Raw genomic sequence first — 25766 nt, 5'->3', positions numbered from 1 at the left:
GCTCGCGGAGAGCGGGTGAGTGACGCAAACTGAGCAGTACATAAGCATGCGCACGTGGGTGGAAGGCGGCGGGCGGCGTGGCGCGACACGGCCGGCGCGGCGCGAGCTCTGTGTGAGACGCTGCGGCTGGTGCTGGAGCCCACGGTGCGCTCGCGGAGAGCGGGTGAGTGACGCAAACTGAGCAGTACATAAGCATGCGCACGTGGGTGGAAGGCGGCGGGCGGCGTGGCGCGACACGGCCGGCGCGGCGCGAGCTCTGTGTGAGACGCTGCGGCTGGTGCTGGAGCCCACGGTGCGCTCGCGGAGAGCGGGTGAGTGACGCAAACTGAGCAGTACATAAGCATGCGCACGTGGGTGGAAGGCGGCGGGCGGCGTGGCGCGACACGGCCGGCGCGGCGCGAGCTCTGTGTGAGACGCTGCGGCTGGTGCTGGAGCCCACGGTGCGCTCGCGGAGAGCGGGTGAGTGACGCAAACTGAGCAGTACATAAGCATGCGCACGTGGGTGGAAGGCGGCGGGCGGCGTGGCGCGACACGGCCGGCGCGGCGCGAGCTCTGTGTGAGACGCTGCGGCTGGTGCTGGAGCCCACGGTGCGCTCGCGGAGAGCGGGTGAGTGACGCAAACTGAGCAGTACATAAGCATGCGCACGTGGGTGGAAGGCGGCGGGCGGCGTGGCGCGACACGGCCGGCGCGGCGCGAGCTCTGTGTGAGACGCTGCGGCTGGTGCTGGAGCCCACGGTGCGCTCGCGGAGAGCGGGTGAGTGACGCAAACTGAGCAGTACATAAGCATGCGCACGTGGGTGGAAGGCGGCGGGCGGCGTGGCGCGACACGGCCGGCGCGGCGCGAGCTCTGTGTGAGACGCTGCGGCTGGTGCTGGAGCCCACGGTGCGCTCGCGGAGAGCGGGTGAGTGACGCAAACTGAGCAGTACATAAGCATGCGCACGTGGGTGGAAGGCGGCGGGCGGCGTGGCGCGACACGGCCGGCGCGGCGCGAGCTCTGTGTGAGACGCTGCGGCTGGTGCTGGAGCCCACGGTGCGCTCGCGGAGAGCGGGTGAGTGACGCAAACTGAGCAGTACATAAGCATGCGCACGTGGGTGGAAGGCGGCGGGCGGCGTGGCGCGACACGGCCGGCGCGGCGCGAGCTCTGTGTGAGACGCTGCGGCTGGTGCTGGAGCCCACGGTGCGCTCGCGGAGAGCGGGTGAGTGACGCAAACTGAGCAGTACATAAGCATGCGCACGTGGGTGGAAGGCGGCGGGCGGCGTGGCGCGACACGGCCGGCGCGGCGCGAGCTCTGTGTGAGACGCTGCGGCTGGTGCTGGAGCCCACGGTGCGCTCGCGGAGAGCGGGTGAGTGACGCAAACTGAGCAGTACATAAGCATGCGCACGTGGGTGGAAGGCGGCGGGCGGCGTGGCGCGACACGGCCGGCGCGGCGCGAGCTCTGTGTGAGACGCTGCGGCTGGTGCTGGAGCCCACGGTGCGCTCGCGGAGAGCGGGTGAGTGACGCAAACTGAGCAGTACATAAGCATGCGCACGTGGGTGGAAGGCGGCGGGCGGCGTGGCGCGACACGGCCGGCGCGGCGCGAGCTCTGTGTGAGACGCTGCGGCTGGTGCTGGAGCCCACGGTGCGCTCGCGGAGAGCGGGTGAGTGACGCAAACTGAGCAGTACATAAGCATGCGCACGTGGGTGGAAGGCGGCGGGCGGCGTGGCGCGACACGGCCGGCGCGGCGCGAGCTCTGTGTGAGACGCTGCGGCTGGTGCTGGAGCCCACGGTGCGCTCGCGGAGAGCGGGTGAGTGACGCAAACTGAGCAGTACATAAGCATGCGCACGTGGGTGGAAGGCGGCGGGCGGCGTGGCGCGACACGGCCGGCGCGGCGCGAGCTCTGTGTGAGACGCTGCGGCTGGTGCTGGAGCCCACGGTGCGCTCGCGGAGAGCGGGTGAGTGACGCAAACTGAGCAGTACATAAGCATGCGCACGTGGGTGGAAGGCGGCGGGCGGCGTGGCGCGACACGGCCGGCGCGGCGCGAGCTCTGTGTGAGACGCTGCGGCTGGTGCTGGAGCCCACGGTGCGCTCGCGGAGAGCGGGTGAGTGACGCAAACTGAGCAGTACATAAGCATGCGCACGTGGGTGGAAGGCGGCGGGCGGCGTGGCGCGACACGGCCGGCGCGGCGCGAGCTCTGTGTGAGACGCTGCGGCTGGTGCTGGAGCCCACGGTGCGCTCGCGGAGAGCGGGTGAGTGACGCAAACTGAGCAGTACATAAGCATGCGCACGTGGGTGGAAGGCGGCGGCGTGCGCGGCGGCGGGCAGCCGAGCGCGGCGTGGCGGGCGGCGTGGCGCGACACGGCCGGCGCGGCGCGAGCTCTGTGTGAGACGCTGCGGCTGGTGCTGGAGCCCACGGTGCGCTCGCGGAGAGCGGGTGAGTGACGCAAACTGAGCAGTACATAAGCATGCGCACGTGGGTGGAAGGCGGCGGGCGGCGTGGCGCGACACGGCCGGCGCGGCGCGAGCTCTGTGTGAGACGCTGCGGCTGGTGCTGGAGCCCACGGTGCGCTCGCGGAGAGCGGGTGAGTGACGCAAACTGAGCAGTACATAAGCATGCGCACGTGGGTGGAAGGCGGCGGGCGGCGTGGCGCGACACGGCCGGCGCGGCGCGAGCTCTGTGTGAGACGCTGCGGCTGGTGCTGGAGCCCACGGTGCGCTCGCGGAGAGCGGGTGAGTGACGCAAACTGAGCAGTACATAAGCATGCGCACGTGGGTGGAAGGCGGCGGGCGGCGTGGCGCGACACGGCCGGCGCGGCGCGAGCTCTGTGTGAGACGCTGCGGCTGGTGCTGGAGCCCACGGTGCGCTCGCGGAGAGCGGGTGAGTGACGCAAACTGAGCAGTACATAAGCATGCGCACGTGGGTGGAAGGCGGCGGGCGGCGTGGCGCGACACGGCCGGCGCGGCGCGAGCTCTGTGTGAGACGCTGCGGCTGGTGCTGGAGCCCACGGTGCGCTCGCGGAGAGCGGGTGAGTGACGCAAACTGAGCAGTACATAAGCATGCGCACGTGGGTGGAAGGCGGCGGGCGGCGTGGCGCGACACGGCCGGCGCGGCGCGAGCTCTGTGTGAGACGCTGCGGCTGGTGCTGGAGCCCACGGTGCGCTCGCGGAGAGCGGGTGAGTGACGCAAACTGAGCAGTACATAAGCATGCGCACGTGGGTGGAAGGCGGCGGGCGGCGTGGCGCGACACGGCCGGCGCGGCGCGAGCTCTGTGTGAGACGCTGCGGCTGGTGCTGGAGCCCACGGTGCGCTCGCGGAGAGCGAGTGAGTGACGCAAACTGAGCAGTACATAAGCATGCGCACGTGGGTGGAAGGCGGCGGGCGGCGTGGCGCGACACGGCCGGCGCGGCGCGAGCTCTGTGTGAGACGCTGCGGCTGGTGCTGGAGCCCACGGTGCGCTCGCGGAGAGCGGGTGAGTGACGCAAACTGAGCAGTACATAAGCATGCGCACGTGGGTGGAAGGCGGCGGGCGGCGTGGCGCGACACGGCCGGCGCGGCGCGAGCTCTGTGTGAGACGCTGCGGCTGGTGCTGGAGCCCACGGTGCGCTCGCGGAGAGCGGGTGAGTGACGCAAACTGAGCAGTACATAAGCATGCGCACGTGGGTGGAAGGCGGCGGGCGGCGTGGCGCGACACGGCCGGCGCGGCGCGAGCTCTGTGTGAGACGCTGCGGCTGGTGCTGGAGCCCACGGTGCGCTCGCGGAGAGCGGGTGAGTGACGCAAACTGAGCAGTACATAAGCATGCGCACGTGGGTGGAAGGCGGCGGGCGGCGTGGCGCGACACGGCCGGCGCGGCGCGAGCTCTGTGTGAGACGCTGCGGCTGGTGCTGGAGCCCACGGTGCGCTCGCGGAGAGCGGGTGAGTGACGCAAACTGAGCAGTACATAAGCATGCGCACGTGGGTGGAAGGCGGCGGGCGGCGTGGCGCGACACGGCCGGCGCGGCGCGAGCTCTGTGTGAGACGCTGCGGCTGGTGCTGGAGCCCACGGTGCGCTCGCGGAGAGCGGGTGAGTGACGCAAACTGAGCAGTACATAAGCATGCGCACGTGGGTGGAAGGCGGCGGGCGGCGTGGCGCGACACGGCCGGCGCGGCGCGAGCTCTGTGTGAGACGCTGCGGCTGGTGCTGGAGCCCACGGTGCGCTCGCGGAGAGCGGGTGAGTGACGCAAACTGAGCAGTACATAAGCATGCGCACGTGGGTGGAAGGCGGCGGGCGGCGTGGCGCGACACGGCCGGCGCGGCGCGAGCTCTGTGTGAGACGCTGCGGCTGGTGCTGGAGCCCACGGTGCGCTCGCGGAGAGCGGGTGAGTGACGCAAACTGAGCAGTACATAAGCATGCGCACGTGGGTGGAAGGCGGCGGGCGGCGTGGCGCGACACGGCCGGCGCGGCGCGAGCTCTGTGTGAGACGCTGCGGCTGGTGCTGGAGCCCACGGTGCGCTCGCGGAGAGCGGGTGAGTGACGCAAACTGAGCAGTACATAAGCATGCGCACGTGGGTGGAAGGCGGCGGGCGGCGTGGCGCGACACGGCCGGCGCGGCGCGAGCTCTGTGTGAGACGCTGCGGCTGGTGCTGGAGCCCACGGTGCGCTCGCGGAGAGCGGGTGAGTGACGCAAACTGAGCAGTACATAAGCATGCGCACGTGGGTGGAAGGCGGCGGGCGGCGTGGCGCGACACGGCCGGCGCGGCGCGAGCTCTGTGTGAGACGCTGCGGCTGGTGCTGGAGCCCACGGTGCGCTCGCGGAGAGCGGGTGAGTGACGCAAACTGAGCAGTACATAAGCATGCGCACGTGGGTGGAAGGCGGCGGGCGGCGTGGCGCGACACGGCCGGCGCGGCGCGAGCTCTGTGTGAGACGCTGCGGCTGGTGCTGGAGCCCACGGTGCGCTCGCGGAGAGCGGGTGAGTGACGCAAACTGAGCAGTACATAAGCATGCGCACGTGGGTGGAAGGCGGCGGGCGGCGTGGCGCGACACGGCCGGCGCGGCGCGAGCTCTGTGTGAGACGCTGCGGCTGGTGCTGGAGCCCACGGTGCGCTCGCGGAGAGCGGGTGAGTGACGCAAACTGAGCAGTACATAAGCATGCGCACGTGGGTGGAAGGCGGCGGGCGGCGTGGCGCGACACGGCCGGCGCGGCGCGAGCTCTGTGTGAGACGCTGCGGCTGGTGCTGGAGCCCACGGTGCGCTCGCGGAGAGCGGGTGAGTGACGCAAACTGAGCAGTACATAAGCATGCGCACGTGGGTGGAAGGCGGCGGGCGGCGTGGCGCGACACGGCCGGCGCGGCGCGAGCTCTGTGTGAGACGCTGCGGCTGGTGCTGGAGCCCACGGTGCGCTCGCGGAGAGCGGGTGAGTGACGCAAACTGAGCAGTACATAAGCATGCGCACGTGGGTGGAAGGCGGCGGGCGGCGTGGCGCGACACGGCCGGCGCGGCGCGAGCTCTGTGTGAGACGCTGCGGCTGGTGCTGGAGCCCACGGTGCGCTCGCGGAGAGCGGGTGAGTGACGCAAACTGAGCAGTACATAAGCATGCGCACGTGGGTGGAAGGCGGCGGGCGGCGTGGCGCGACACGGCCGGCGCGGCGCGAGCTCTGTGTGAGACGCTGCGGCTGGTGCTGGAGCCCACGGTGCGCTCGCGGAGAGCGGGTGAGTGACGCAAACTGAGCAGTACATAAGCATGCGCACGTGGGTGGAAGGCGGCGGGCGGCGTGGCGCGACACGGCCGGCGCGGCGCGAGTATTTGATCATTCGCTCTCCTGGTCTTAAGCGAGTTGTAACTAAGGCAGCCCAGGAGGAATGCTGTAGGATACATGAATAGTAGAAAAGTTTTTTGGACCTTTTCAAGTAGCCTGTCATAGGTGGAATAATGGGGGTTCCAAACACATGTGCTTGCTTCTAATCTAATCGCACTATATAGAAGGCGAAAGGACACATTCTGATTTAAAATTGCGTGCATTTCTCAAGACAAATCCGAACCGCTGGAAAGATTCCTTTGCAACAGTTGTTATATGATCTTTAAAGGTGAGCTATTGGTCAAATGTGACTCCCAGATCTTTCAAGTTCTGGTAAGTGTAGTGTTCCCAATTGTGTAGTCAAATAAAATCGGGTATCTCAGACGTCGAAAACTCATTATGTAACATTTGGATATGTTAAGTTCCATGTCATTTGCTGTACTCCATTCATGTACGCACGAACATCTCGTTATATCCATATTGTTGAAATCATAATTTTGCTCGGCGGCCATCTTGGATTTTAAAATGATACCAAATTCGTTCTCTGCACCCTCGAGAACCTCGGATACGATACCCATATTGTTGAAATCATAATTTTGCGCGGCGGCCATCTTGGTTTCCAAAAATGGTACCAAATTCGTTCTCTGCACCCTCGAGAACCTCGGATACGATACCCATATTGATGAAATCATAATTTTGCGCGGCGGCCATCTTGGATTTCAAAAATAATCCCAAAATCGTTTTCTGTACCCTCGAGAACCTCTAACACGATATCCATATTGCTGAAATCATACTTTTGCGAGGCGGCCATCTTGGATTTCAAAAATGATCCCAATATCGTTTTCTATACCCTCGAGAACCTCGAACACGATATCCATATTGCTGAAATCATACTTTTGCGAGGCGGCCATCTTGAATTTCAAAAATGATCCCAAATTCGTTCTCTGCACCCTCGAGAACCTCGGATACGGTACCCATATTGTTGAAACCATAATTTTGCGCGGCGGCCATTTTGGTTTCCAAAATTGATACCAAATTCGTTCTCTGCACCCTCGAGAACCTCGGATACGATACCCATATTGATGAAATCATAATTTTGCGCGGCGGCCATCTTGGATTTCAAAAATGAGTCCAAATTCATTCTCTGCACCCTCGAGAACCTCGGATACGATACCCATATTGTTGAAATCACAATTATGCACGGCGGCCATCTTGGATTTCAAAAATTATGCCAAATTCGTTCTCTGCACCCTCGAGAACCTCGGACACGATATCCATATTGTTAAAATAATAATTTTGTGCGGCGGCCATCTTGGATTTCAAAAATGATCCCGAATTCGTTCTCAGCACCTTCGAAAACCTTGGATACGATATCCATATTGATGAAATCATAATTTTGTGCGGCGGCCATGTTGGATTTATCTAACTTAACTAAAGTACATACATACAAAAATCCCGCGTCGCATAATATTCAAAATAATATTGCGTACATTTTATTTTAGTACTTTCCGACTTCCATTTACCTATATTTTTAACAAATTTGCTGTCGCATCATCGTTATTTTTTTTACTATGATTCCCGATTTGTACTTGTTTGCTAAAATCTTACGTAATGTTAGCCCGAGAGAAACGAAAAAAAAATTTATATAAAATAATTTACAAAGCGAATTGATAAAACCTACGATGAATATTTATAAATACTAATAAACTATCGAATAAAATAAGTTTTGTGTTTATAGCCATCATAGTTTTATGATGATATAAAACAATTCATATAAAAAAGCATATTTTTCAAAAAATAAATCTATCGAGATTTTTTTTCGTAATTGTGTTTTTGAAACTGCAATAATTTAGATAAAGAAATGAAGATAAACATGTCAAAAAATTGGAACTGTAGTATTTGTAGAAGTATTTTAAGTAGATTTTCAAAAATGTTACTTTTTAGGACTATAGCGCCTTAATCAAAATACTAAGATTTACTGTTCTATATTACTGACCAAAGTCTGTCTGTCAGCCCCTAGTAGAATGTTAAGACAACAGCCTATCTTTGCTGTACCATTCTGTCGCACGAATTATAGAAGAAACATATTTATTTTATGAGTTTTGCAGTCATTCAATCATTTTTGTGACACGGATGAAATCGATCTTTTTAGGTACAGTATTAATGCAATTAGAGCCCATTTGGTAAAACAATTTAGCAGTGATTAACAAATTAACATTAGGCGTTTAATTACTCCTTTTTTATCATGCTTTCAACTTACGATAGGAGTGTGAGAAATTTTATTTAATAGTTTTTAACCGACTTTAAAAAAGGAGGAGTTTCTCAATTCGTCGGTATGTTAATTTTTTTATGTTTGGTATCTCAAAACTTTCGACTGGGTGAAACGATTTTGATTATTCTTTTTTTATTTAAATTTTGATGCTTCCCGTGTGGTCCCATTGTAATTTGGATCCAGATCTGACAGTGGCATACATGAGGTAGCCACAAAAGTCTTAAATGTGCTATACGTATGTGGATGATAAATTTGCGAATAACTCAATATCTCGCCAACCGATTTCGATGATTCTTTTTTTATTGGAAAGTATATACTTCAAAGGTAGTTTGGTGAGAGTTTGGTTGGGTTCTGATTTTGGAATCCATGACAAAGTATCGGAACTCTTCAATTCTTTGGAGCAAATTAACAATTCTCGGCCGAATCTTTTTATGCTCTTAGGATATTTAAGTCATACATCTACCATAACTATGTTATGGTACTACTACTACTTACTTAACTAGAATTAGATTAATTAATTATATTGTATAAAAATACGCAATTATTTTTATTCCTTTTATTGCATGTTATAATATCTTTTGCTCTGGAAGAGTGGTTTTGAAGTCGGTTGTTATTTCGTTATTTTTTTTTATTTAATAATTTTATAAAGTTTTACTTGTGTTGTTTGTTTGTAATTAATATATTAGATTTAACAATATTATATTTGTTCCTATGTACATATGGAAGCCTATTATTAGTTCGAATGAATTATGTTTGTTAATTATTTTAATGTATGTAGAACTAACTAGCTGTTGGCTTTCTTAACCCGCCAACCTATTCATGTTTTTTTTAATAATATGGGCTTCTACTTGGCCTTCTGAGAAACTTTTATCTGTTTTGAGGTTAGGTTACATTAATTTGATTTTCAAGATACTGGTGCGTTACCTATGAATGGGAGTGGGGGAGTGTGATACTACAAATAATTACTACTAATTTTAATGACCTACACACATACACACACACACAGGGAATCGGGCTATTCTATTAAGCCGGGACCGCTGCGCCAATTTATAACTTAATATTTTAACAAAACACGTTAAAAAAACAAGTTAGCGAATTTGTTAAAGTATTAAAAAATATTTTTTCGCAGATTCTATCTATTCATTTTTGTTATATAAGACAATAGTGTCTACACACTCTCGGCGGTCACTGATCGTTTGGAGGACTCCATATAGCTACTATAAAAATGGTCGGTTCTAAAGTCAAGGGCTTTTTACAAACTTTTTTTGTAACCGTTAAATTCTATGGCTATGGATAGCATGGAACTATATCATCAGATGAATGTGTGTGGCAGGCGACTACCGCACGGGGCGCGCCATCAACATGCGCCGCGTGATCCCGTACATCGCGTCTCACTTCCGCAAGGACCGCATCTGGCTGCGGCGCACCAAGCCCGCCAGGCGCGACTACAAGATAGCCATCGCCGTCGACGACTCCAGCTCCATGGCCGACAACCGGAGCAGGGAGCTGGCCTTCGAGAGTCTGGCGCTCGTCTCTCAGGTACACTCCACTAACACCTGTATCTATTTTTCAATATCTTATAAACTTAAAAATATCTTTGCTTTTATCCTAATTTTAACATCAAATGTCACATTCACAAAAAAAAAAGTTAGAAAACAAAATATATGCTAAATCTTAACACTTAACTTACTTGATACATAAGAAAATAAAAGCAATACTAAATGTGGTCTTCCAAAACTAGAATCCACTCAGTTACAGTTGTGTCCATATGTACATAATGAGCACAACACTGATTTTCAGTGACCCAATTGTGTGACGCTTGGAGCTGAACTGACTGATTTTATCGGCAAAATATAATAAATTGTGGCATTAAATTAATAATTATACAATAATTGAGATTTAAAAAAAATACTAAAATGAACCATGACAATAATAAAAACGGTAATTATGTGTATATTTAAGAAAAAAAAAATTGTTTGAAATTTAAACACTGCTCACCATGGCTAGGGATGTACGGAGGAATTGAACAATATGTAATTTTTGTACTTTATTCTGAAATTCGAGACTAAATATAAACCACGTAGCGGCGGTGGTAAATTATTCCATCGCTTGTTGATTGTACTTGAAACTCCCCTTGAAAGCCGCCGTGTAATGCATAGGAAGACAGCCTAGCCTGTGCAATGTTCCTTGTAATAAAATTCAACACCCTGCCCTCATTTGCCCATAACAGTTTCGAATAGATAAATGCTAAATAAATGTACTCACTAAAATACTCGCTAAGACATCAAAACAAGCTAATGCTCCCCAACTCCCGACTTAAAATGCACGCAGATTGTCTAATTCTTATGTCCGTAATGATTTACACATACGTGATTGTTAAAGTTAAGATTATTGACAATAATCTCCATAAATAAATAAATTATGGTCATTTGTATTAAATGGCGGAATCAGTGTTAACTTAGCTGCCTATATATTTGACAATATCATCTAAGTTGCAACACATTACCAAACAACAAGTACTTTTAATACTATACGAGCCCGGTCAAGTCGCATTGAGCCCGTTGTCTGACTCTAAGATAAAATGTCTCACGTGCCTGTTACATCCACATTGTATTGTATATCTGTAATAAAATATCCGCAGGCACTAAATCTTCTGGAGTCCGGCGACCTCGCCGTGCTCAGCTTCGGCGAGAAGCCCAACCTCCTGCATCCGTTCAACGAGCAATTCTCCGAGCACTCGGGCGCGAAGATCCTCGAGCATCTGCGGTTCGAACAGACCAAGACCAGGATAGCGCAGCTGCTGGACTTCTGCAGCGTGATGTTCGAGCAGCAGGCGATGCGCAGCGAGGCGGTGAACGCGCGGCTGTTGGTGGTCGTGAGTGACGGACGAGGCATCTTCAGCGAGGGGGAGGGGCGAGTGATACAGGCCGTGCGCCGCGCGAGGACCAGCGGCGTGTTCCTGGTGTACGTCATCATTGACAACCCGGACAATAAGGTAATAACTACAATGAAAGTACGGGACGAGACGAGCTGCACGTATTTGAGACAGCTAATGGTAATTGATTACAATGCAGTGCCGCTCAGGATTCTTGAAAAACCCCAAAAATTGTGAGCGATACTACATCTGCGCTTGCCACCTTGAGACAAAAAACAAAGTCTCATTTGCCCAGTAATTTCACTAGCTTCGGCGCCCTTCAGACCGAAACACAGTTATTTTTATACATTACTGCTTCACGGCAGAAATAGGTGCCGTCGTGGCAAATTTTTTAGAACGCTTTTTATGCAGTCATCGGTGATCGATCTTTCACGCATACAACACTGTCAAAATGTATCTAATCAAAGAAAGTAAAGACTATTTTCATTCTAAAACATCGTAAGTAAATGGGTATATAAAAAAGTAGTTAAAAAATAACCGAATGAACAATTATTCAAATATTATGTTTTGATGATATAGTTAAGTACATGATTTAAGAAGGTATCTTCTTTCATAAATATATGAAATGCGCTAGCTTTTTTGTTTCCTTTTATTCATAATAATAACATTTTATACATTGGGTACTGAAACACACGTGTGTTTTATCGACCAGTTCATTGGAGAATTAATATTGTTTTGTTGTTTACCATTGTCTACTTCGTATTCTAGGACTCTATAATGGATATTCGTCGGCCGTTACTGGACCCGGTGACCAACTCGCTCTCCGGCTTCGTGCCTTACCTCGACACGTTCCCGTTCCCCTTCTACCTCATCCTGCGGGATATTGCCGCTCTACCGACCGTCCTCGGCGACGCACTAAGACAGTGGTTTGAACTTGCCGCAAATACAGCGAGCTGATAATCCGTTCGAGCCAATTAGAACTTTAAGTACAGTGTGATTAGAGTTAATTTTTAAATCTATATTTAGTACTTAAGACACATTTGTACTTTCCTTTGGATAGCATATGAGGATGATTTATTATGAGTATATAAATTGATTTAATTTGTACCAACATTTATGATGGACGATGCGGGACACGTAATTTGGTACAATTTAAATATGTACATTTAATCCCAGAAGTGAGGGTATCACTATAAAAAACAATCAATATAAATAAATTGAATTTTGTTTAAACATCCATATATTGTGTAAAATAAATCCGTCATAAGATCGCGTGGTATAACTGTTTTTTTTTTATGTCTGATTTAATTGAACCGCGTTCGATAGAAAGTATTTATATTGAAAATAAAGTATTTTTCATGTTTATAAAACTTGTTTAATTTAACACTAGCGGTAACGGCTTATATTAATATCCTTATCCTATAAAATAATTCAGAAATAAAATATTTCTGTATTATATATATTGTATTATTTATTGCCTCGTTCGCGGCCTGGTCGCCTGAAAACGATGACCGTTAGTTAAGATTCAATTAAGAAAAAAACAAAACATTAAAAATATCGTATATTTGTCAACCAAAATTGAAACATGATTAATACGGAAATAAAACAATAAGTTGCGCAACGTTAACACTTATTAACATTAGGCCTTAGCTGTATAAGTATAAATAACTTAACCTATCTAACTTGAACCAAAACTGTTAACTTATCTCTACAATAATTCCAATACACCTAAATATTGTTTAACTCAAGCACCTCAAGCTCATTTTCAGACGTAGAAATTTCGTGCTCACATTCCAAAAATTGTCAACAGTCATCTTATTATACTGATTATGTATAGGACATATCGCTTTTAGCCATAGATAATTTATATGTACAGATAGTCTCTTGCTGTTAGACAACTGATAAAATCAGACCAGGAATTATACTTTTGTGTGCGTGACAAGGTACGTCTTGTCTCACTCGTGATTTGTACGTGAATTGCTCAAAATAGAGGTTAGTTCTAAAATCAATTTTTTTCGACGTTTTCACAGCTGTCACAGTCTATCTAGACGTATAAATGATCTAAGTTTGTAGCACAACAAACAGTAACATTAGCGTAAACATAAATTTTGTACCTACTATGACAGCTTCTTGAATGTGGGCCCTTAGTCACTTGAAAGTATTGTAAGGAATTCGCCATCACATAAATTTATCGACAAGTTTTATAACAGCTTAGACATTATACCATACTACGACATATACTAAATACGAAACATAATTAGATAACAAACAACAATTTTGTATGATCTGTGTTTTCTAAGCAAAAAAACAATTTTAATTTCAATTAATAAAATTAAAAAAAAGTGTGTGTGTAACTAATAGCACCCAAGAAGTTATACCTCTTTGGCGTAACAAAACAAAAATTATTTGTTTTAGAAAAAGGTATTAAATACAACCAATGAAAATCTTATTATACCGCATAATGTAGTTAAATAACGTTTATTTAAATATCATTAAATAATTTTCATACAATTAGAAAGAAATTAATTTTTCTTTTATTTTACAACTTAATGTACATATTATTGTAATTTATTATTGTCCATTGGTTGTGGTTCAGAAGACATATGATTTACAAGAGGCTTATGGTAGCTGAAGTATGATACAAATGGTCTAGTTAACCAGCGAACGTCAGGGTGTCGAACTTGGGTGTCGGTGTGCGTGCGACTCTGACATTTTTTTGCTAACGCGCCAAAGTAAGTATAACTTCAAAGACATATTTTGAAGCAATTAAGCAGAAATACTTTTTAAGATAAAGTTAAGATGAAAATGTTGTAGCAAATTATTTTTACGTGTACCCTTATATAACACTTTGCTGGTATAATCCTAGTCAATAGAGAAAATAATCCCAAATAGCTTGTACTTACAACAATGCAATAATTATTCGTTTGACTAAATTAAATATTTTGTATTTTTGAACTGAAAACTTCATTAGCAATGTGATTTGAAAATCGATGAAACGAAAAAGCTCGACAGTAAAAGAGACAAACACATAAATTCATACGATTTAACGTGGGGGGAAAATAAGATAGGAAGCATTATGCGGTGTTTTGGTACCAGGCGATCATAGTTGAAGAAGAGATTGTCATACGTATGACGCGAGTATACCTTAATATATGCTGACGTTATGCGCACGACGTATTACTACATAGACACCAGGAGACCATAGTTATGGTAGCAGTGATAGTAATGTCTTTTATAGCGGTTGAAATCTTGTGTCATCCTAGCAACATGTACCAGGAATCCATATGCAGTTTAGAGGTTCATGCACAATTCAGGTTTCACTTCTGACATGTGTACTTTGTACGCACGCAATACTTTGTACGTACAATTTTTTTTTTGGGAAAGGATATTATGTGACGCGATTTTAGATTTTTTTCTATCGATATCGATAATCACAAATTAAAATATTCGTTACAAGTGCTTTCTGACTCGGTTGATTCATAATCTGGGAAATTTAAAATTTGCGGCTTCCTGCCTGTAACTATTCTATGTAAATGCACCTCTCACTACTCTGTAGTAAATTGAACGGTGTTTTATAATTCGTAAAGACAATTCTAATTTTACCAATAATAACAGTGTAACTATCCACATGACTATTTAATTGTAATAATGTAGTCGTGATAACCATTAAGGGTAAATGGTAAAATGTTTAACTTTTGAAATTCACATGTGTCATTTGTTTGACCTACCTGAACAAAGCAAATTTGATTTGATAATCAAGATAATATAACTTTAATTGCATTGTCTAGTAATATGTATATGGTACATGTTATCGATAAATCAATGTCGATGTCGATATTTATTTTAATCTCTTTACTTAAACTTCTACGTCAGCTATTCTTGTGTAAGGGAACTGTTAGAAGGTATTTACGATGTACATACAATAGATCAGCATTACTTAAGCAAGGCAAAGAATATTAGTGTATCGGTACAATTATATATTCGGAGACTATTCTACGTGTATATTGAAGTAAGAGCGGTATTACCAATATTGCGCTCTCTTTTGAACTTATAGGCCTTTTTAGACAACATAGTTACACTAATATTGACTAAAATATTAACTTTGAAAATTGACCTTAAATGCCGAATCTGGTATATAAATAATAGAAGATAAATATATTTTTTTAATAAATTTCCTATGTTTTATTTAATATCTATTTTTTATTTATGCTCAAAGCACGTGAGTGAAGAAAACGCGAATTTTCATTGAATATTAAAAAAAAACATAGAATTTAAAACATAGAATAAAAAATTTAAATATTAAAAACTAAAAATTTGTTACACATAAATGGTGACCTATTGTATGTCAAACCCGAAAAATTTAACAATTAGTATAAAAATATAGACTATGATAAAATATTAAATATTATTTTTTATACTGTACTGATATACCTTACGAATCGCAACAATTGCTTCATATTACCATTGTCTTAGATAAAATTCGCTTTAACTACAGATATAAGTTATAAAGATTGATTAGTGTCTAGAAAAGTTATGAAAAAATATTACAAAATATCTTTTTTATTTGACGAATATTAACTAGAAGGCCATTGTGGTGAAGAGTAAGAAATGATATTACGGAATATTTAATTTTTATTTATTAATAAAACTTAATTCTGTCTTTTATATGCTTGTCTACCAATGACATGCTATACATATAGATAAATTAAGTCATATAAAAATTACACCATAATAATCTTCGACTGTTATGTCTATACAGAGCCGCATTTGCTCTAGTTGTTTAAAAATTCTTGGTCAATAAGCAGTAACGTGACAGTTGACACATGACGAACGAGAGAAGTGTGATTACATTATCTTTAAACATACCTTTTTCGTTCCGCTATCACACTGCGAATGACACGTCCTTAATGTGTATAGAAACGTAGAACGTCATTGTTGTCTATCAAAGACACATGAGCTAATCATACCATAATCATAACAATATAATAAATGAACTATATATATAAAATGGCTGATGCGTGCGGCCGCCATGTTATTTTTAAATATAAATTCTGACAGTGACAGTTGACACACAACGTTTTGTCGTTATTTAATATTTCAATCTAGTTCCGAAGTGGTACATAATATAATGTTTGAAATTTATAAATGACGTTTGAAGAAATTATTTGATTTGTTCTCAACAATATTATTTAATCATTAAAATTAGTTAGAATATTCTGTAATATCATTTCCAAAATGAATTGTCTTACACATACCGCTTGCAATAAAATGCCCTCAGCGAATCACTGTTATATACAAACTATCTACTTCTATACCTGTTTATGTTACGGACTTCACTTGGAGTCTTTAGAAGAATGGTTATTTATTTCTTCAGTCTTTTCGCCGTCACCGTAGAATTTTGGCTGAAATTAAAAATTCCACTATGAGTAAGTAAGCAATTGAACCCCCGAAATTTCGACCAATAATTTGTTTTTAATTTCCATACATATAAATCAATATACAAAATTCATAATAACTATGAATAAATAAAAATTCACACAATTAGAAATCCTACCATTAAAGCAGATACGATTTTTTTTAATGAGATGTTTCTGATGTGCCGTCTCGTCACGAGCAACATATTCACATGAACGAAAAATTCTGAGTGCCAGGGAGTTATTTGAGACATAGGATTAATTATAAGTGTTATTAACCAGTAATTACATTGGCTTACGGCGTCCTCTAAACCGAAACAATAACATAATATACAAAAATCGTATACACAAAGTGCAGTTAAGGACATAATATGTTATTAGCTCATGCAAACCTTAAACACAATAAACCATTCACATAAATTAATGTATAAAAAATTATAAAAAAAATATGCACAAAATAACCAAATATGATACAATGTGAAAATTGATGCTAATATGAAAGACAAAATAAAATTCAAATAAGCACACTTTTTTGTTGGAAAATAAAACAGGTGATGTTTTATAACGACGGACAAAATTCTAGGACAATGTGGTAGAAATACGCTCACAACTTATATAATATGAGAATGTGAGACATATGTATGTACATTCATTGATAAAACCAAATACCAAACTCAGCGAAGCATGATCCAAGATGTTTCAAGACTTACACATGTTCACCGAATACTACACAGATGTAACCTTATTTCTGAAGCCGTTTTTGACACCATTATAGCTTGTAAAGCCCTAGAAAGAAATGTGGCACATAAAACTCTGAAATTGTTCATATGAGGTGTCCATCATGAAATATTAGGGCCAATTATTTTGATACAAAATCACTCTATAGATTCTCAAAGACAGACAGTGTTCTATTTTAGATAGATTTAACAATTTATGTTTGCAGAATAATGAATCTTGGTAATAATTTACCATAAATCTGAACATAACTGTTTGTCTGTGACCGTTCCATATTAAATATAAAACAAAAGAATGTTTTTTTCCGCAATACTAGGCCCCGGGTGATGAAAATTTTGTATCGCTATAACAATCCTTAAGATTTGGCAGCGAAGTATTTTCGAATGGAGAAAGTGGGTGTTTTAATATTTATGTAGTAATTGAAGGACACTACGGTAAAAATGTTTTATGCTGTAAAAAATATATTTTCCGTTAATCCATATTTATAGCAAGGCGAGGTGTAAGTATATATATTAATATTTGTTTTTTTAGTCTTCTAAAATTTTAAATTTATACTGACACTTGATCGGTTAGTTACTCAATCAATGAATCTATGAGAAATTTACTTAAACATTTATATATCATTCTAGATTGATGTGGAACAGTGTAGCAGGACCAAGAAAACATGTTTTTGTAAACAACTCGCTTAACAAAACAGCTGGTATGTCAAGGTTCCTTTACGCCCGCGCCGGTGAGAGCCTATCGAAATCTAGCGAATTTGAGGTAACATTAAGTTGTAAAGTAAGTCTATGCTACGTACCTATTTATGCATTACTACACTGCAAAAGGGAAGGAATGTAAATTATATACGATGATCACAGCGGTGGCGCTACGTGAGCCAATATTTACCTCATCGTGTTTCTCTTCAGCGGTGTTACGTTCGTCTTCGTCGTCGCTGTCGTCGTCTTGTGACGACTCACCGCCCGACGCGCCGGCGACCGTGTCCGTTGCTTTTGCTGGAAATTATAAATTTTCTTTATTGTAAATCCATTGTATGGTTGTGAAGCCAGGACACTCACGCAAAAGGAGAAAATTTATTGAAGTAGGCGTTAGGCGCAAAGTAGCGTAAATCCATAGTTATCCAAACGAAACACGTGTCGAATTGTTTAAAGGCAAATATTGGCGGAATTAACACTAAAGAAAACACAAAACATTTGGGAAAAGGAGAAGACTAAACTACTTATAGCAGAGCGAAAGATCCTACGTAATATCCAAGGCCCCATCCTGTCTGAAAATGGGGAATGGAGAGTCCGCAAAAAAGCCAAGATATGACTTCGTGACTGAGCCCAATATAATTGGAGAAGTTAAGGCCCAACGTCTTCGCTGGCTCGGCTACGTAGAACGCATGGGAGAGGATCGCGGAGTAAGAAAAGCGTTCTCGGGACTTGTAGAAGGCCGACGACTTGTAGGTCGCTCTAAGTACAGATGGAAAGACTGGGTGAACGCTAACCTGTGCGAGATGAAACTCATAAATTGGCGTGAAATCGCACAGGACCGAAATAAGTGGAAGACTCACGTGTGAGAGGCCACGTCCGACTTTGGGTCACTGCGCCGCAGGAGTATGTAAGTTAGTATCCATTCAGACATATATAAATTGAAATGGTATCACATAGATTCTATCATTGCAATCGCAGTCATAAAGTATTCATAGACAAAAGAGTTTCTACCAGTGTTGCACAAACTTTTGTTATCAAACTTTTTTTGATTGAATTTATTTCAGACCAACGATTTCTTTCTATGCAAACAAGGAGGACGAGCATGTGAGTCATATGATATTACAAAGGTTTTTCAGTTACTGATATTAATAAAGATCTGCATTTTTTTTAGATTTCATACGATTTTGACAGTAAAATAACCTTTTTACTTATTAGAATTCTCCTTCAAATTCAAATATTTTTATTCAAAATAGGATTCAAAATCACTTATTGAACCCATACAAAATAGACTGCCTCAGACCTGAGAAGAACAGGCGCAAGAAACTCAACGGGCTTTTTATATAAAAATATAGATAACAATGTGATATCGTACAATAAACATTTATAATTAAAGAGCCTGAGGGTGGTGAGGGTGTTCGCTTCATACCCAGTCTGTGTTATCATTAAGAAAATCGTTTATGTTATAGTAACCCACACAAACGATTTTTAACAAATCTTGTAAATTTCGTAACACATTTGTTCTGTACATTTTCTGGGAACATATTGTAAAAGCATCGCCCAATAAAAGACTTACTAACTCGACTTAACCGAGGCATAACAAGTGTATGTTTGTTCCTCGTGTTAACATTACATTGTCACAGTACAAACTGTGTAGCAAATGTGCTTACGATCATTTAGAACATTATCAAGAATATATTGATACTCATACTGAACTTCAACTCTACACACAATCTACTCACCAGCTGGTGGTCGCTGCTGGTTGGGTGGTATGGAACGGGACTGGGCGCGGTTCAGTTCATCGTAACACTGTAAACACACACGCAGCGGTTTCTCGCTCTGTCCGCGCAACAGAAACTTCTTTGACGAACACGGCCCGCAAACTACTGAACCACATTTACGACAATGATGCTGAAATAATAAAAAATATATATATTTCTTAGAATGACAAGATGAGAGAAATATTGATAAAAAAAGGTGTGTGATGAAGACCATACGACAGCAGTGATAACATTACTTACTATGAGTATAGATGGTGATATACTTTATTGTGGATTCACTGAAACACGCTATCAGAGATTATTGTAATATTACCTATTTCGATTATTTTTTAAGTATCAGTATTTATTAAATCCTATGTAAGTAAACAATTGCTGACTGAGAGAGGAGCCTCCCTACCGCTGCCGCATGCGTGAGAGAAAGGGAAGCCAGACCGACTGGCGCCGTAACGCGTTACGTTACGAAGCAGTTTACCCTCCCATCAGAAGTTATCGCTTCAAAAAAAAATAAGCGCATACAGCTTTTAATAGCAGTATTGATACGCAACGAACTACACCTTCCTACTCCCTAGCGTAACACACCTCGTGACTATACCCTACTCCTAGATGCTGTTTGCAATATTCGCGTCAAGAAGATACTGCGGTTCGTAAACGCGGCAGGGCTTGACGACGAGCTAAAAGTATGAGTTGCGAACACAATAGTACAATTCTGGACCCTCTGCAAATAATAATATTAACACACCTCGTGTCGTTAGCTCAGGGATGGTTTATTAACATAATGCATATATCGGAAGTTATTACAGTATGACCGCTGAGACAAAAACAATTTTTAAGGAGCATTATTCGGTTTCGATTCTCGTTCTGATTACGTAATAAACTTAATTATTAACAAATTGGAACATTTTAAATAAATAAAGTGTGGATACATCGCCGCACCTTTTCGTTAGTTAATTGCAAGCAACGGCAGGTCCGTGTGTCCCCCCTTCCTACTTGTGAGCCCCGCGAATATCGTGTTATACTTGCGTCCATGCTTTGCGTTATTAAATTAATTATTTAACTTCAGGTTAACTAAGTGGTCAATTAATATAAATTATGTATTTTTTCTTTATATATAATCACCAAATAGCACGTCGTCGAGTATTGTTTGTAGTTTTAAACGCCAAATTTAAGCTCTTGTTCCCGAGAGGGAGCGTGGGTTCGAACCTCACACGTGGCAAAGGCTTTTTTCTACATTAAGTATATTTTTATTTTATCTAAGTATAGCAAAAGCATAAGAAATATATAAATTTGTTTTGTCCTTTTATTATTATGCTGATATTTATTTTTTATTTTATGAAAAAAAAGTTTCATCATGGTTTCATAAAACCACATAATTGCTTTTTTCCTTTTTTCATTACATGCCGAGTATTTCATTTAGTACGAACTTATTAAGTTTTTTAAAAGTATGATTATATAGATACTTCCTTATAAAATATAAGTTATAACAAGTTGGTTAGTCGATAGATTCAAAGAATAACTTGTGTTCATTGATCCCTATCAATTAACACAAGTTATTCTAAGTTATCAACCCCTGTCAATTTTAAGATTTTGTTGACCCCCGGAATCCCTGACTTAGACTAAGATATATTCTAAGTCTGTATCAACTTTGTTATATGGTTGCATTGTATATCACATCACACATCATCAGCCGGAAGACATCCACTGCTGAACAAAGGACTACCCCAAAGATTTAGAATATTTCGGCGATCTTGACTAGATCGTCGGTCCATATTGTGGGGGGCCTACCAACACTGCGTCTTCCGGTATTTGGACTATATCGGTAGCTATGGTATTATAGTACATTATATACTTTGCACTGTATATAATGTACTATAAATAAAAAAATAAAAATATGTACCCTTCTGTTGAGCACAGTGAACTGTGTCTTTTTGCAGTGCATGCATATTGTTGCCTCATTGTCTGGAACCCACACTGCAGCATGCTCCGATGGTGGCTGCTTACCACCTGTCATCATACAATTGAAGTAGAAGAAGCCAGGAAGGCATACAAGGACCTGGTCTCCAGCAACAGCAAATGGAGGGTACCCTTTGCCTAAAGCTTTGGAGGACAGGCCATACTGATACTACCAAATTTTCTAATAGACAACCTTTCATATTGTGTAAATACTACTTAGATAATATCAGTACACTTGATCTTTATTGCTAATTCACTCGTACTTCACAAAATTTATACCTAAGTTATGTATTAGAGACAAACGCAAATATAGCATGAATTGGAAATGCCAAGAACAAATAGAAGGAATAAAATAGAAAGCTAAAATGATTATCTGGTCGTACTTTTCCTTAATAAATCCTCAATACACTTCTCAATGTGAGCCATCCATTCTTCTTTCTCTGTTGCAGTTGCTGCATATACAGCAAATGATTTTGATGCTGTGCGTATTAACCATCCGTTGCGGTATTCTAGAAAAAAAAAATAACAAAATTAAAAAAAAATCATCTTTCAGAGTAGAAAAAACAATTTTTTTACAAAAGTAATAGAAATATTAATATGTTTGATAACATCAATAATAGGCCAAATTATGTGTGTTACTTGAAGGTAAGCCACTCATGCTGCCTTGAACCATCATGTTAAGGAGAAAGCTACTGTGTTCAAATGGAGCAATTTTAGTTAATAAAAGTGCTCAATCACTTGCAAGTTGAACCACATAAACATACTTTCAATATAATTGAATTGAAAAAAATCAATTGAAAAAATGTTGGAACTGATCAACTTTTATCACTTCAGCTCACTTTATATCATATATTTATTCACACCCAATTTTTCAATGTCCACCATTTCACTACCTATGTTAAGTCAATTATAATTGAATCATCATGAAAGTATCTGAATACTGGGTCACAAAATGTCGAATAACTGTTAGTTCAGGGATCATCCGAAAGGCAAAACTTATTAGAATCGCCAGATATGATGGAGTATTAATGTCATCTCAGGTCAGCTCAAATATTTTACCACATGAAATATAGAGCTGCTCAATTTGTCAAGGGTTCAGTGCTGTGGATGGCTTGATTACACAATTAATATCATCTCAACCATCTGGATGTGTGGCATTTCCTTCATTGTGTGCTTGTCGATCAACTTTCTTCCACAAACAACCAAGCTGTGGAATGCTTATTTGTGTGGTGTTTCCAGAATGATATAACATAGGTACCATAAAGAAAGAGTGTACACTCTTCCAAAAGGCCGACAAAACTCCTGTGATTTCTCTAGTGTTGCAAGATAATGTGGGTGGCAGTGATCACTTAACATCAGGTATTCTTGTTTGACCTCCTCTTCTATAAAAAAATTACCTGAACTGAGCATAATATTCAGAAGATTTTTTAAGAAATTTACTTTCCATTTTTTAGCAACAATAGTTGTTGCTCAACTAAAATTTCTTGTAAGAAAACTTACCAAAATTCTAAAAAAGGGTTGTTAAATAAACAATAATGAAACATTTTGTTGTCACTGTAAATATTTGATTTCATCAAAAATACCAAATGATTTATTCAAGGTCATATATATGTTGGCCAGGTCATTAATCAAATGTCAGGGGAATAATGTAGGGATGTAATCATATTCACAATCTGAGTGATGTTGACTCACAAGTTCAACAACCAAAGTATACATGAATAGGAAAAGTGATAACATAATGCAATGCAACACATACAATTTATTCCCATGATTCATTCAGTGATGAATCACTTTGTAATATAGTAAGTATTATCAGTGATATTTTTGTAAATATTCACTTCTATGTTTTTTACTCAATATTACCAAAAATCCATTATTGACACTTTACACCAAGGCTTGGCAACAGGCGGACCGCCAAGTATTGTAATGTATTGTACCAGGAAAAAATTAATATGTAGATAAAGTATACTATACCTTTATATATTATATGTAATATACTATGTCTATACTATATGAATATATATAATATACTATATGAAAATAGTGAAAAAGTAGCTATCAATATAGCCACTATGTTTAGCTGACATACATAATATATGAAACATCACTATCTATATTTACGGACACCCACCTGGAAGACACACTTTGAATTTGATAATCATCTCGAGAACCAAACCACAAATAACTGGTTCAAGACTGTCAGTGCAATTTCTCACATTAAATTTAGGCCTGTATATGTATTTCTTCAAAAGGGCTTTTGGTATGGGGTAATTTTGATCAGAACGTACAATCTGAACTTGCTGGTTGTGAAGGTGAGTAATTATTATTATATATATATTTATATAAACATGACTAATTTTTCTTTATACATCTTTTTTAATTTATAAATCTGTACTACTTGTGTTATACTTACGACCCTCATCTCTGAGTGACTCTAATTTCACTTCTTCTAACGGAATAACATGTTGTTTGTTGTATTTCTTTTTGTTTATTACAATGTTGCCATACACCAGAATATCATTGAATAAGAAGAATTGCCGAGCTTTTGGTTTCTTGCGACACATTTTTGTCAGGACACCTTCTCCCACAAGGACTCTTCCTTGTTCAGCCAAGGACTGCATTAACATTAAAAATATACATATTGTTAGAATTCTAGAATCGAGAGCAAAATGCAAAATATGGTTAACACATAAAGCTCATTTGATAGTAAATAGCCCATGTAAGTCATACAAATAACAGTACATAATATAGATTATTATTTACTATTTATGTAGCGTCGAAACAGATATATTTAATAGAGAATAATATAAGTATTCATTAACAGAATTTTATCGATAAGATTGATATCCAAGTACAAGCCCACCCATAGCGCCTTTTATGTTTTATCTTCGCAAGTTTGTCGATTGATAAAACTTTGATAATATAAAATGCGAAAGTAAGCAATTCTTTAGATACATAGCAATTCTTTAGATACATAGCACAATATTTCTTTACCTGCCCAGAACTGCCGAAGCAGCTCTCGACCATTGCAATTCTTCTAGCATTTGCTTCACTATTAACTGAAAAGAATACAATTTATCCTATGATTATAGCACTCTATCAAAGTTGACGTCAAAGAATAGTGGAAAGAACAAACAATGACAAACTTCGTCATTACATTGCTGATTGAACTATATAGATGCAAAAGTTGTAAGCATGAATAATAAATGGCAAAAAGTAGGATTATATTCATCCTACCTAAACGGTCCACCATTATAAAATCTTATTTTTCAGTTCACAGCACACAACATTCACCCAAACGTAAATCAGCGAACAAATAATACCTATGTGTCAAACGTCAAAGTCAAAATATAAATTATGAAATAATGGTCCATATGACATGTGTATTTTTTTATTATCCTAGCTTTGATACTAAGGTTTGATTAGATTTGCGATTTATAGGCTAAATAAAAAGTATAAAATATAGTTTAGTATAAGTAGAAACATTGTATGTACTGTTACTCTAAAATTACAGTAACTGCACTTTCACATATTTTATTCTTTTTAGCTCCATTCTGCACATCGTAGCCATCAGTTGTTATCATTTTGATTTATGAAGGTTTTTTTTTGGGTTTTGCTTTTATTATAATGAAATATTAAAAAAACAGACAGACTTGGTTTTACATGGATCTCATAACTTTTTAAGGTAGAAGAATCGAGTTGCGAGTTTTGATGGGTATACGCGTACATTAACTTATACAGATAACATTAAAACATTCATTCAAATTAACACCTTACTTGGTAGCAGTAATGTTTGAAGTCAACAGTAATGTCCGAAATCACAAAACACTTATAGAAGCTCATTGTTATGGTGCCATCGATACTAAAATGATTAAAATAGTCAAGTTATTTACATAATTTTGTTAATTTAACAGGGCATTTACCTGATATATGACACTCCATCCTTTCTAAGTTTGGCTATGCTGTTATTTTGACAGTTTTTCACTTAACAACAGATGCGAAGGCAGAGTTTTGCTTCAAACAATTTTCTAGGATGATCGTGAGTCGAGTTGTTTATTGTACTTCAGTGACAAAATATCATAAAAAAGAACTTAGACTTAAAAAACTTAGTAATTCTAGATGTCGTTTGGAGGCCAAAAATTACGAAAACTGACATGTGCCTTCTGATGTAGTTATTAGTATTTGCAAACAAAAAATGGAGTGCTGGAACAGAAACTTATAAAACGTTAATCAATAATGCCACTAAAAACATAACTTGTAATACAAACTAAGTCTCGCAACTCAG

At 42.3% G+C, this 25766-nt stretch overlaps 3 protein-coding genes across 5 annotated transcripts in view; 1 reads left to right on the top strand and 2 right to left on the bottom strand.

The window, feature by feature from the left end:
• Window positions 1–12279, top strand: part of LOC126979371 (midasin) — a 67786-nt gene extending 55507 nt beyond the window's left edge. For both annotated transcript variants that reach the window (XM_050828617.1, XM_050828616.1), the window contains 3 exons: window positions 9368–9573; window positions 10676–11029; window positions 11678–12279. In XM_050828617.1, coding sequence (XP_050684574.1) covers window positions 9368–9573; window positions 10676–11029; window positions 11678–11866 — 749 coding nt within the window. In that variant the 3' untranslated portion in view covers window positions 11867–12279. The remainder of the gene's footprint in view (window positions 1–9367; window positions 9574–10675; window positions 11030–11677) is intronic.
• Window positions 1–25766, bottom strand: part of LOC126979478 (G-protein coupled receptor dmsr-1-like) — a 416322-nt gene that overhangs the window by 275445 nt on the left and 115111 nt on the right. The window lies entirely within an intron of this gene.
• Window positions 12458–24817, bottom strand: LOC126979462 (pleckstrin homology domain-containing family F member 2). 2 transcript variants are annotated; one of them, XM_050828785.1, is made up of 9 exons: window positions 24719–24817; window positions 24476–24540; window positions 23895–24096; window positions 21865–21990; window positions 21426–21532; window positions 19493–19661; window positions 17947–18053; window positions 17034–17109; window positions 12458–16311 (listed from the first exon to the last, which is right to left on the bottom strand). In XM_050828785.1, exons 1-8 carry the CDS (start codon window positions 24732–24734, stop codon window positions 17050–17052), a joined length of 852 nt encoding a protein of 283 aa, XP_050684742.1. In that variant the 5' UTR covers window positions 24735–24817; the 3' UTR covers window positions 12458–16311; window positions 17034–17049. The 2 variants fall into 2 exon arrangements, with proteins under 2 accessions (XP_050684742.1, XP_050684741.1); XM_050828784.1 differs by lacking the exon at window positions 17034–17109.

This window comes from Leptidea sinapis, chromosome 3 (assembly GCF_905404315.1).
Source record: "Leptidea sinapis chromosome 3, ilLepSina1.1, whole genome shotgun sequence".
Taxonomy (NCBI): Eukaryota; Metazoa; Arthropoda; class Insecta; order Lepidoptera; family Pieridae; genus Leptidea; species Leptidea sinapis.
This window is presented reverse-complemented; position numbering and strand designations above follow the sequence as displayed.